Below are 11,671 nucleotides of genomic sequence, written 5' to 3' on the forward strand. Positions count from 1 at the left end.
GATTCTTTTTCCTTCAAGTGATAATACACCTTGGACTGTCCATTCTAACTTAGGATTTTCTTTACTTTCTCTGGCAAGCAAACAGAGGAAGTTAAAAAGCACCCCATAGTTACAACAACAGTGTTGATCTTTAAGGAGACCACAGTTAAACTTCATAGGCACTAACCATAGCCAATTTGGTAGCGCTCTGGCCTCTGATTCAGAATATTGTGGGTTCAAGACCCACTCCAGAGGTCGAGTACAAAAATTAAAGCTGACACCACACTGCGGTACTGAGGAAATGCTGCACTGTCCTAGGTGCTGACTTTTCGATCAACATTAAACCGAGGCCAGGTTTGCCCTCTCAGGTGGATGTAGAAGATCCTACGGCACTATTCTGAAGAAGATTAGGTGAGTTCTTCCAGGTGCCCTTGCCAACCTTCACCCTTCAATCAACATCAGATAAACAGGTTACCTGGTTATTGTCACATTGCTGTTTGTGGGAGCTTGCCATACACAAATTGGCTGCTGCATTTCTAACATTTCTTCAGTGACTAAATGTCAAAAGCACTTCACTGGCTGTAGAGTGTTTTGGGATGCCCTGTTGTTGAGAAAGGCAATTTGGAAATGGAAATCTTTCCTTTTTTATATCTGCCCTTCTCTATTGGATGAATGGTGGAGAGGACAGCTTACAAATTCAACTGTTCAGCACTTGTTTTCCTGGGAAGTGATCCATTAAACTGTCTGCTGGGGCCGGTTCCCAGAAATGTTTGGTGCACCCATGATGTACAGACTAGCTTAGCTCTCAATGGAAAAAATGTATCAATTTACTCTTGCCCTTCTTCCCCACCCCACCCCTCACCTGGACCAGCTGTATCAATACTGTGGCTAAAAGAGCAGGTCAGAGGTGAATATCACACCTCCTGGCTCCCCAAAGCTTGTCCCCAAACCTGAGACCTCTACCACCTAGAAGGACAAAGAGAGCAGGTACATGGGAACACCATCACCTGCAAGCTCCCCTCCAAGCCACACAACATACTGACTTGGAACTGTTCCTTCACTGTCACTGGATCAAAAACCTGGAACTCTCTTCTGAATAGCACTGTGGGTGTAGCTGCACCACATGGACTACATAGGTTTAAGAATGCAGCTCACCACCACCTTCTCAAGGGCAATTAAGGATGGGTAATAAATGCTGGCCTAGCCAGCGATGCCCACATCTTGTGAAAAAAGAACAGCTACCTCTTTCACCACAAATATATGTATTCAGCATCTGTAAGACATAGATTAGTCATGGTGTGGTGTCATGGTCTCTGCCTAAAACTGACAAAATGTATTGAAGACTTGCCTCCTACAGGTTTTTGCAACAGCAAATCACACAACATAATCCCGCAGAAGAACAGTTAGCCTGGTGGCATTGACAACAAACTGACTTTGGTGCTCTGCTGAATAGAAGGAGTGGTCTAATTCAAAAGATCTGGCAAATGTAGAATAGATTCTGTGTACCCTGACCTGTTGCACCACCCATGGGTTGTCCATTCTGGTCCTACAGCATGTTAAACCATATTAAAAATGGGTAAAACTATGCTGTATGTACATGCCATTCTATATGTAGATACAAAGCATTTTAAGAAATGTAAAATCTTAAGAAACTGCTGAAAAGAAAGGGAAGTTAGTTCTGGACAGCAATGTCTAACCAACAATAGTTCATTTTTCATCCATGGAAATTAAAATCATATGGTGTGTAATCAACTTGTCTGTCAAGATACTGGCCAAATCAACTTCATTCTACGTGAGGCCAAAATTATAATTAAAAGCAAAGGAGGGCGGGGAAAGAATGAGCATACAAAAAGCACAGAAAAGCAATCAAGAAAGGAATAATAAGAAAATACAAATTCTCCAGTAAGAATTCCTCTGGTTTCCTTATGCAGTATTGCAAATACATTGTGAAAGTGTCCTTATTCGGTATTTATAAATGAGAAACGCAATCCACAAAAATAACTCACATTTGACAGAACTACTGAGGATTTTGTTGTGGGATTGGTTATCAGTGAAATCAATTTAGTTAAATAGTCTAAGTGGGTTCAAAAGGACATTATGCGTCTTGAATGAGCAAGTAACAAAGATGATACCAAACAAACAGCCTCTTTGCTAATCCAAAAAACAGTCATCTTATTCTATAATAATAAAAACAAAAAAACTGCGGATGCTGGAAATCCAGAACAAAAACAGAATTACCTGGAAAAACTCAGCAGGTCTGGCAGCATCGGCGGAGAAGAAAAGAGTTGACGTTTCGAGTCCTCATGACCCTTCGACAGAACTTGAGTTCGAGTCCAGGAAAGAGCTGAAATATAAACTGGTTTAAGGTGTATGTGTGGGGGGCAGAGAGATAGAGAGACAGAGAGGTGGAGGGGGTTGGTGTGGTTGTAGGGACAAACAAGCAGTGATAGAAGCAGATCATCAAAAGATGTCAACGACAATAGTACAATAGAACACATAGGTGTTAAAGTTAAAGTTGGTGATATTATCTAAACGAATGTGCTAATTAAGAATGGATGGTAGGGCACTTATTCTATGCTAATCGATGATGGGAAGTTAGGGAGGTTGTTTAATAGGTTCCTTCTCAGCATTGTAGTTTGACTTAACCAACCTGTGCCCTTACCATACCACTACTGCCACCCTCTGGAGTTGGTGGTATTACTTTTGTGCAGTCACCTACAGTTCTGTCGAAGGGTCATGAGGACTCGAAACGTCAACTCTTTTCTTCTCCGCCGATGCTGCCAGACCTGCTGAGTTTTTCCAGGTAATTCTGTTTTTGTTTTTATTGTTTCAGGGCTCTGTTATTACTCGGGCGAGCACAAAAAAGGCCATCATTTTGGACTCCCAATGTTTTGGCTCTCACTGGTTTGAGATTACTCTGGTTTGGTTTGCAGCTTCAATCAAATTCATGGATTAAGATAAAAACAAAATATGCTGGAAAAACTCAGCAGGCCTGACAGCATCTGTGGAGAGAAAAACAGAAACGTTAACTCTGCTTTTCTCTCCACAGATGCTGTCAGACTTGCTGAGTTTTTCCAGCATTTTGTTTTTATTTCAGATTTCCAGCATCTGTAGTATTGACTTTTATCATTGAGCTATTTGAGGCAAAGGAATGTTCTTATTGACATGAGGTACTTTGGATGGATTTTGATTTCTGAATGGCCAAGCTATGCCCACCAATCTGACATCAATCAGGAGCAAAGAGGCCACTGTGATTTAATGACTTGATCCTCATTTCAATCTGACTGGTGAGCTGTGTTTGCCAAGTGGGCATCTTGAAGCAACTGGTGCCTTTAAGCCACAGCAATGCTGGTCATTTAGGATGCCAGGGTTGGGTAGGAGGATTGGAGAGGTGAGGCTGACGAGTGTAAGCCTGTGCCAACAATGGCCTGCAGTAGTAGTTTTGCATGGGTCAGAGGACTCCGACTGCTCCTGGCCCCACAAAAATAAACACAGACTTATCACTGGGATCCTCTTTGGCTGGACTGCCAGCAGATACTGACCGCAGTCTGCCCAGCACATCACTCTCCTCTGATATTAATCAGTGTCTTATGTTCGTTATAGCACCCCAACTGAATCAGGAAGTGCACACGTTAGCCAGTGGAAGGCAGGGGAGGATTGTCACAGTGACAACAAGGAACAGGGCAGTATGTCATTAGCCAGGCTCTATGGCCCTATTTCCACCAGGTCTCAGAACCTCTCCAATTGAGGGTTATAATAATATCACAGAATCATAAAGTGCAGAAGAGGCCCTTTGGCCCATTGAGTCTGCACCAACATGTGAGAAACACCTGACCTACCTACCTAATCCCATTTACCAGCACTTGGCCCATAGCCTTGAATGTTATGATGTACCAAGTGCTCACCCAGGTATTTTTTAAATGATGTGAGGCAACCTGCCTCCACCACCCATCCAGGCAGTGCATTCCAGACAGTCACCACCCTTTGGGTAAAAAGGTTTTTCCTCACCACCCCCCCCCCTACCAAACCTCCTGTCCCTCACCTTGAACTTATGTCCCCTTGTAACTGACCCTGCAACTAAGGGGAATAGCTGCTCCCTTTCCACCCTGTCCATGCCCCTCATAATCTTTTACACCTCGATCAGGCCTCCCATCAGTCTTCTCTGCTCCAATGAAAACAACCCAAGTCTATCCAACGTCTCTTCATAACTTAAATGTTTCATACCAGGCAACATCCTGGTGAATCTCCTCTGCACCCCCTCCAGTGCAATCACATCCTTCCTATAATGTGGCGACCAGAACTGCACACAGTACTCCGGCTGTGGCCTCACCAAGATTCTATACAATTCCAACATGACCTCCCTACTTTTGTAATCTATGCCTTGATTGATAAAGACAAGTGTCCCATATGCCTTTTTCACCACCTCACTAACATGCCCCTCCACCTTCAGAGATCTCTGGACACACACGCCAAGGTCCCTTTGTTCCTCAGAACTTCCTAGTGTCATGCTGTTCATTGAATACTTCCTTGTCAAATTACTGCTTCCAAAGTGTATCACCTCACACTTTTCAGGGTTAAATTCCATCTGCCACTTATATGCCCATTTGACCATCCTGTCTCTATCTTCCTGTAGCCCAAGACACTCAACCTCACTATTAACCACCAGGCCAATCTTTGTGTCATCTGCAAATTTACTAATCCTACCCCCCATATGAGGCAGAAGCTGTGGTTACATGCCTTTAAAACGTTTTAGTATACTATAAGGCATCGGAGCGAAATTGGTCAAATTCGAAACCAAAGATTGTGAATAGCCAACCCATTTTACACACCGCCTACTTAAATCAAAAGAGAAACGAAAGTGTGCAAAAGGATTTCCCTCGAATTATTTTTGTAGTTATAGGGAAGTAGGAGGGAATTACCGCAAATCAAGTTCAACGACATCTCGTTTTACATCCTCCTTTTCTGATCTAAGAATGGGGAAATCAAGGAAAGTACAATTATTCAAATCTTTGGCAATAACAGCTGACCATGAGGAACGTGGGTGGAGAGCGGGGAGAGTGAGTGACGTGATTTATCGGTTCTCTAATTTCAAGATGCTATATAAATGTCCATCTCAAGAGAACAGTATTCGATAACTCAGTAAAATTTGACCCGATCGCAAGTGCTGTTACAGAGAGAAAAACACCACAATGTTTTCCAAACTGCAGGTAGATATTTTGATAACTTTGAAAAAATAATTTAACTCTTGCTCATTTGTAATTCTTTATTGTTTTAAATGTATTTTTAAAGATTAATTGCTAATACTGATTCATTGTTCCTCTTCAGAAAATTCCGCCTTGCTTCACAGTTGGAAAGCGACTGTACCATAACATTTCCCGCGAAGGTAAATATTCTCCTGCCTGGTTTCTGTCTGTTATGAAATTAACATAAAATGACAGCGGTTTATCCACTCGTGTATGCTTCTTTTCTGGAGTCAGGTGCACAGTGCAATATGCGACACTGAAAGTGGGAAGGACTGTGCGATGTCCCGGTAATCCTGTTTGCTTCAGCTCAAAGACTGCACTAAAACAAAATTGCGTCGAAACCCGTTCAACATATTACAATCGCGGAAAGCGTACAGCAATTCTATTCTAAACGAATTGCTTGTAGATCGATAATGAAGTGACCGAAGTTGCTGTTTGTTGTTGGATAGATGGGTCAGCTAATTTCAGCCCAAATCTCGGATTCTATAATAAAACCTAAGAAACAAAAGATATGTTTTTATATTTCAACTTTAACATATGAGAGCGCACACACTGGCAGGGAAATGTCTAAACCTTTACCAACGTGATTTTTATCTGTTCTCGTTTTATAAAGTATATAGCTTTAAATTGGCGGAATCAATTTAATGTATTTTAAACAAATGAAGCCCTCACTTGCACCATTTTTATGACCGCTATTGTTTTCTCTAGCTTTCGAGGCACCGGATTTGAAACAGACAGTGACAAGCAGTTTTGGCTCATTTGTCTCAAGAGTCAAAGCGGATCATCTCTCAGACACGATTTTACACAGGAGTAAACGCATGATCTTGGATAACATTGGAGTCGGAATTCTGGGCAGCACTAGCCATGTTTTTGATATCTGCCTCAGTTACTGCCAGGTAATTTACACACGAACTCGTTTCAGGCAGACAGTCACCGCAACACCCTGTGCTGAACGAGTACTCCACAAAATGACCCAGTAACATTAAGACTCCTACATTAATATCTGCACCAGTTTCCGTCAAGCAGTTAAAGTACAGCTTTAAACACAATTAACAGCCGCCGCAATGTGAAAGCGATTAATTTGGAGACCGTTCTAAGCTGATTCTCAAAGTCTGTGGGGTAGATCTAAAGGAGTGTGCGTAAATCGAGGGATAGCGAATCTCCAACTCGTTTTACATCCCTCTCGATTTTCAGTGATTTCAGTGGAACACCGATTTGCGGCTCAATCCAATGATTACTCGTCATATATTGTCCAATGATAATCACTGCCTGAGCCAACTGACACCCCATAGGCCATTTCCTACACTAAGCCGTCCAATCCCTTACTTTCTAACCCGCTCCCCTTCTTTCCAACAGCAAATGTTTGCTCAAGATCCAATCAGCTCAGTATATGGACGCAAAGGATTAAAACTTTCTCCCACGCTGGCTGCTTTCACCAATGGAGTCGCGGTAAGATATTTATACTCTACTTCCGTTGGGCTTCACATACCAGACAAATACCAGAAAAAAAATGATAAAACTCTCCTCATCTCAACGGACTCTTCTGGCATTTCTTACTGTTTCCATAGAGTTAATATGAGGCTCTGAAGAAGAGCCATTCGGACTCGAAACGTTACCTCTGCCTTTCTCTCCACAGATGCTGTCAGATTTGCTGAGTTTTCCCAGCATTTTTTGTTTTTGTTTTTGTTTGAGTTAATATGGGCGTTGCCTCTTCTTCACCTTCAGGCCCACTCGATGGATTTCGATGATACCTGGCACCCTGCCACTCACCCCTCGGGAGCTGTACTGCCTGCTCTCCTAGCTGCTGCCCAGATGTTGCCTACAAACTCCAAACCCAGTGGTCTTGACTTCCTGCTGGCCTTTAATGTGGGCATTGAAATTCAGGGCAGGTTAATGCGTTTCTCCCAAGAGGCGAACAACATCCCTAAGAGGTAAGGTGCTGATATTAAACTCCATACATTGCTGCATCAGTGACGGCCAGATTTTGCGGCTACTAGCGAACGAATAGTGCCAGCTATTCATTAAATTTAAACTTGCCTACAGAATTTCTATGGATTTTTGCATTGGAGCACCTGGTGATTAGAAATTAAAACTGTAGCACCCTCAATAAGGGGACCTGAGGCCTGTGTCAATAGCACAAAGCAGCTTTATGTCTCCTCAACCAATCAAATTGAAAACTCCCTACAATGATATGCAGAGTCCAAACCAGAAAGTTAAATTGGAATGTTTAATTTGATGTAAAATCATTTACTGAAAATAAAATAAAAATAGTGAAACAAAGATGGGATTAAGAGACAATAAAAGAATAGGAAAAAGGAAAAAATCTTCAACAAAAATTAAAAAGTGAAGGAATAAAACTCACCATTGTAAAAGGTCAGAGAAATTGTTTTTTTCACATTCTTTCATGAGATGTGGGCGTTACCAGCAAGGTCAGCGTTTATTGCCCATCCCTGATTTCCCTTGAACTGAGGGCAGTGATGAGTCAACCACATTGCTGTGGGTCCGGAGTCACATGTAGGCCAGACCAGGTAAGGATGGCAGATTTCCTAAAGGACATTAGTGAACCAAATGGGACACTAGCTTTCTATTCCAGATGTATTAATTTAATTTAAATTCCACCAGCTGGTGTGGTGGGATTTGAACCTGTGCCCCCAGAGTATTAGCCTGGATCTCTGGATTACTTATCCAGTGACATTACCATGATACCAGCATCTCCCCCAGACTTAAGACATACAACGCTGTCTAAAAATCACTTAGATTGGAATAGATATATCTTAACCTATTTCTGGTGTGTTTAGTGGGTAAGTAATACAACTTCATGATCGTCATGTATTTGAGGTGCCAAGTCTTTCAGTGAGGTACTGGAGTGGCAAAGGTTTTGGAGGAGCAGAGCAAATCAGACAGCAGCTTCCCAATTTCTCTGTTCAACTGTTCAAATGCGGATGCTAGAAGTTGCTGTCTGATTTACTCATTACTAGCCTCTATTATTTACAACACAAATCCAGGCAATAAAAGAACATACAACACCCTAAAGAATACATTTTAACATCTAGGTACAGCCCAAAAATTATCAGTTTTATTACAATTCATTAAGAGCATTTATGTAAATGACTGCTTGGTGGGTAGTGAGATTACTTGGAAATTTTTGCAATGGATCTGACCTGTAAAAGAGCACATTGCAGAACTACTAATCACAATCAAACTGTTAATTCTGTTGGATTAAAGTGTTACTGTAATGCAAAGAAATAAGCAAAAGGATCAGGTGCTTGAATATCTTTTTGTTTATTTTAACAGATTTCACCCTCCCAGTGTGGTTGGGACAATGGGCAGTGCCGCAGCCATAGCCAAATTCCTATCACTGAATGCCAATCAATGCATTAATGCCCTGGCTATTGCAGCTTCACTCTCAGGGGCACCAATGGCCAATGCAGCCACTCAGGCAAAACCCATCCATATTGGCAATGCCACACGGCTAGGCTTTGAGGCAGCTGTCCTGGCTTCTAAAGGGATGGAGGGAAATGTGAAAATTCTAGACAAGACCCTTGGCTGCTTTGGATTTTCTGCTTTCTATGGTGATTACGAACCTCAGAAGATTGCACCACTTGAGCAGACACGTTTTCTGCTTGAGGACCAAGATATTGCATTTAAGCGCTTCCCTGCTCATCTGGGCATGCATTGGGTAGTAGATGCTGCTGCCTCAGTTAGGCAGTTGGCGATTGATAATGATGGTGCCTTTTCACCCTCTATGATTGACAGGATAATTCTGCGTGTCCCTATTTCCCGATACATCAACAGGCCATTCCCAGAGTCAGAACATGAGGCTCGCCATTCCTTCCAGTTTAATGCCTGCTCTGCATTGTTGGATGGTGATGTGAACATTGAATCATTCACGGAAAGTAAACTCCGACGAGATGATCTCAATGAGTTACTTAACAAAGTGGAGCTTCAACATCCTGAAGATAATGTGGCCAGTTTTGAGAAGATGTACGGAGAAGTGGTTCTGGTCCTGAAGAACAGCGATATGCTCAGGGGAAAATGTGACACCTTCTATGGACACTGGAGAAGCCCACTGTCTAGAGAATCACTGCTCACCAAGTTCAGAAATAATGCTTCATATGTGTTGGAGCAGGACAAAATCGAAGCTATTATCAACACTGTTGAGAACCTTGAAGAAGTGAGGGACAGTTCCACTTTAACTGTTTATTTGCAGTGAAAAATATCGACTTCTTTGCACTAATATTTAAATGTTAATTAGCAGGTTGATCATAGGTTTTCATATTTGGTAGGCGATGTGTAATCTGCATTATAAGGATTTAAACTCCTGAAACCTTGGGGCAGAAGTTGTTGGTATTACAGTCCATTGCTGCAACTGGGCAAGACTTCCCTCCACTGACTAGTCAGCTCTTTGGCATCTGGCCAAATTTCCGGGATTGGTGGAGTGGTGAGTGGGGGTTTTGGGGGGGAGGGTGCGGGTGGCAGGTGTCATTTTAATGTTTAGGACAGCAACCCACACCCATCAATGTGCACTTGTCTTGATGAGGTGTGGGACAAATGGAGTGGTACCCTGTGAGATGTAGCAAATTAGTTGAAAAAAATCATCACTGCAGGGAACAAAGAAGCTGTAATCACAAGGTAATTTGCTTTTAGAGAGATATTACCCCTTTCACTTTTGGGGCCTTTAATAGGGCCATAATGCCATTCATGGGGTTAATTTTAATTCCCCAAAGTTGGTGGTAATGGGAGAAAGGTTGTCATTGGTTTCTCTCCATTTTGGAGGATGGCTGTTGCTTGTGTGCGTAGTCACCTGTTGTGCATTCTAATGTGGCTGTGGAGCCCCACTGCAAACCTGCATGGCTTTCCACAGTGTGAGCAAACGGAATAAATTGTCTGAATTTGTTAGGACAGCCAGTCTTACCAGCCTGGCTTTTGTCCTAATCTGCTTGAAGGAAACAATGCCACTCCTTGAGATTTCTCCCCAGGTAGTTCTTGTGCATTTTCTCCCAATTTGTGCTGGACATGCCACATTTCCTGAGGGAGATAGGTAATGTTCTCATCCCTTAAATGCTGCTGATCAGCTGGAATTTCAACAAAGGCCTATCACCACATGGTCCCTTTTATTATGGTTTTTCAAGGTTCAATAATGTATGTAGGACCCTGATTGCTTTTTAAAGAAAAAGCTGTATACTTGATGATAATTCCTTGAGCGAAGCAAAAATAATTTCAATTAATTTGGGCTACTGCTGGCTTTGGAACCCCTCCCACATCCAAACTAATCTTGTTGCCAGCTGCCCTAGCCAATGTTGGCCAGCCTGTATCAGGCAAGTTGCATCTAGTCGCCAATTTACTGCCCCTCAGCTTCCCAATTCAAAGTGAACGAGATTGGAGCCTCAAAATCATGGCCATCTTTTTACAACTGTTACGCGTGGGTGGCCAGCAAGCCCTACCAGTTGGCCACCCAAAAATTGAAGTTGAACCCCATGTCTATTCTCAACAGGCATGGCTTTTATTTGGCCTAAAGAGCTTGTGAATTTAGAACACCTCTGAATATAACTCCAAAACTAACTGTGAACCTGGGCTGGGGAAAAGTGGAAGTCTCAACTGTCCTTTGATTGCAATTTATAAAACCAGCGATTCTGGGTTCCACCAAAAATATGGACAATCTTCTCAAGTTGTACCCTCTCTCACCGCAGGAGTTTCAGCCTCCTGGTGTTTTCCACTTGTAATTTCCTGAACTTTGATATTTGCTACTTGATATATGTAAAGATAACAATTGACTGTAAAATATGTAATTTATTTAATAGGCAGGTAAACAGAAATGCTTAGAAAAATTTTGTTCTAAATTATGTGATGCTCTGATGATTACTTAATTAAAACTTACACTATTTAACAGAATACCTTAGGTTACATGGATGGCCACAAAGCACAAAGTAATAGGGCACTTGTAATGATTTTTACCTCAGAAAGTGTGAGCTGCTGGATCTCAGGATACATTTTACAAGTTTAGCCTTGGAGTAAAGCAGTTGCAGCTTCAGATTGACATTAAACTTGCACAAAATAGAGTGTTAAGGCCTGAATGGACTCCAACAGAAGAGGAGCAAGACCTCATCATTCAGGAAGTTTCATTCCACTTCATTCTGGCATCCAGCCAAGCCTTCACTCAAGATTTAGGCTGCATTCACACCATAACTACAGCATGGGTGTAAAGCAAAGCTGATTTGAACTGACACTTGAACAGTTATATTGTAAATGCATCCATTCTATTCCAAATGTGTCACATCATAGATTAGACATTTCTGATGTAACTCAATACATCGTTATTATAATTGTTTTGATTAACCAATAACATAATACTTTAAATGTTAATTTTGATAATTTTACAATAAACAATGCAATTTAATTTGTTAGCTTATGACTAGCCTTGTCATCAAGGGATCATTTGACTGGGCGTG

At 41.9% G+C, this 11,671-nt stretch overlaps 1 protein-coding gene across 1 annotated transcript; it reads left to right on the forward strand.

The window, feature by feature from the left end:
* Positions 1–5,086: 5,086 nt before the first annotated feature.
* On the forward strand, positions 5,087–11,111 carry irg1l (immunoresponsive gene 1, like). Its single transcript, XM_041194782.1, has 6 exons — positions 5,087–5,186; positions 5,305–5,362; positions 5,931–6,118; positions 6,579–6,671; positions 6,948–7,153; positions 8,517–11,111. The coding sequence occupies exons 1-6, from the start codon at positions 5,169–5,171 to the stop codon at positions 9,433–9,435; spliced, it is 1,482 nt and encodes a 493-aa protein (XP_041050716.1). The 5' UTR covers positions 5,087–5,168; the 3' UTR covers positions 9,436–11,111.
* The last annotated feature ends 560 nt before the right edge of the window (positions 11,112–11,671 follow it).

Source organism: Carcharodon carcharias, chromosome 9 (assembly GCF_017639515.1).
Source record: "Carcharodon carcharias isolate sCarCar2 chromosome 9, sCarCar2.pri, whole genome shotgun sequence".
Taxonomy (NCBI): Eukaryota; Metazoa; Chordata; class Chondrichthyes; order Lamniformes; family Lamnidae; genus Carcharodon; species Carcharodon carcharias.

Excerpts from the sequence above, each read along its gene's own strand:
- irg1l (XM_041194782.1), top strand. Across the intron at positions 5,363-5,930 it reads CCATAACATTTCCCGCGAAG|CTTTCGAGGCACCGGATTTG; the intron begins GTAAATATTCTC and ends TGTTTTCTCTAG. Across the intron at positions 7,154-8,516 it reads GCGAACAACATCCCTAAGAG|ATTTCACCCTCCCAGTGTGG; the intron begins GTAAGGTGCTGA and ends TTATTTTAACAG.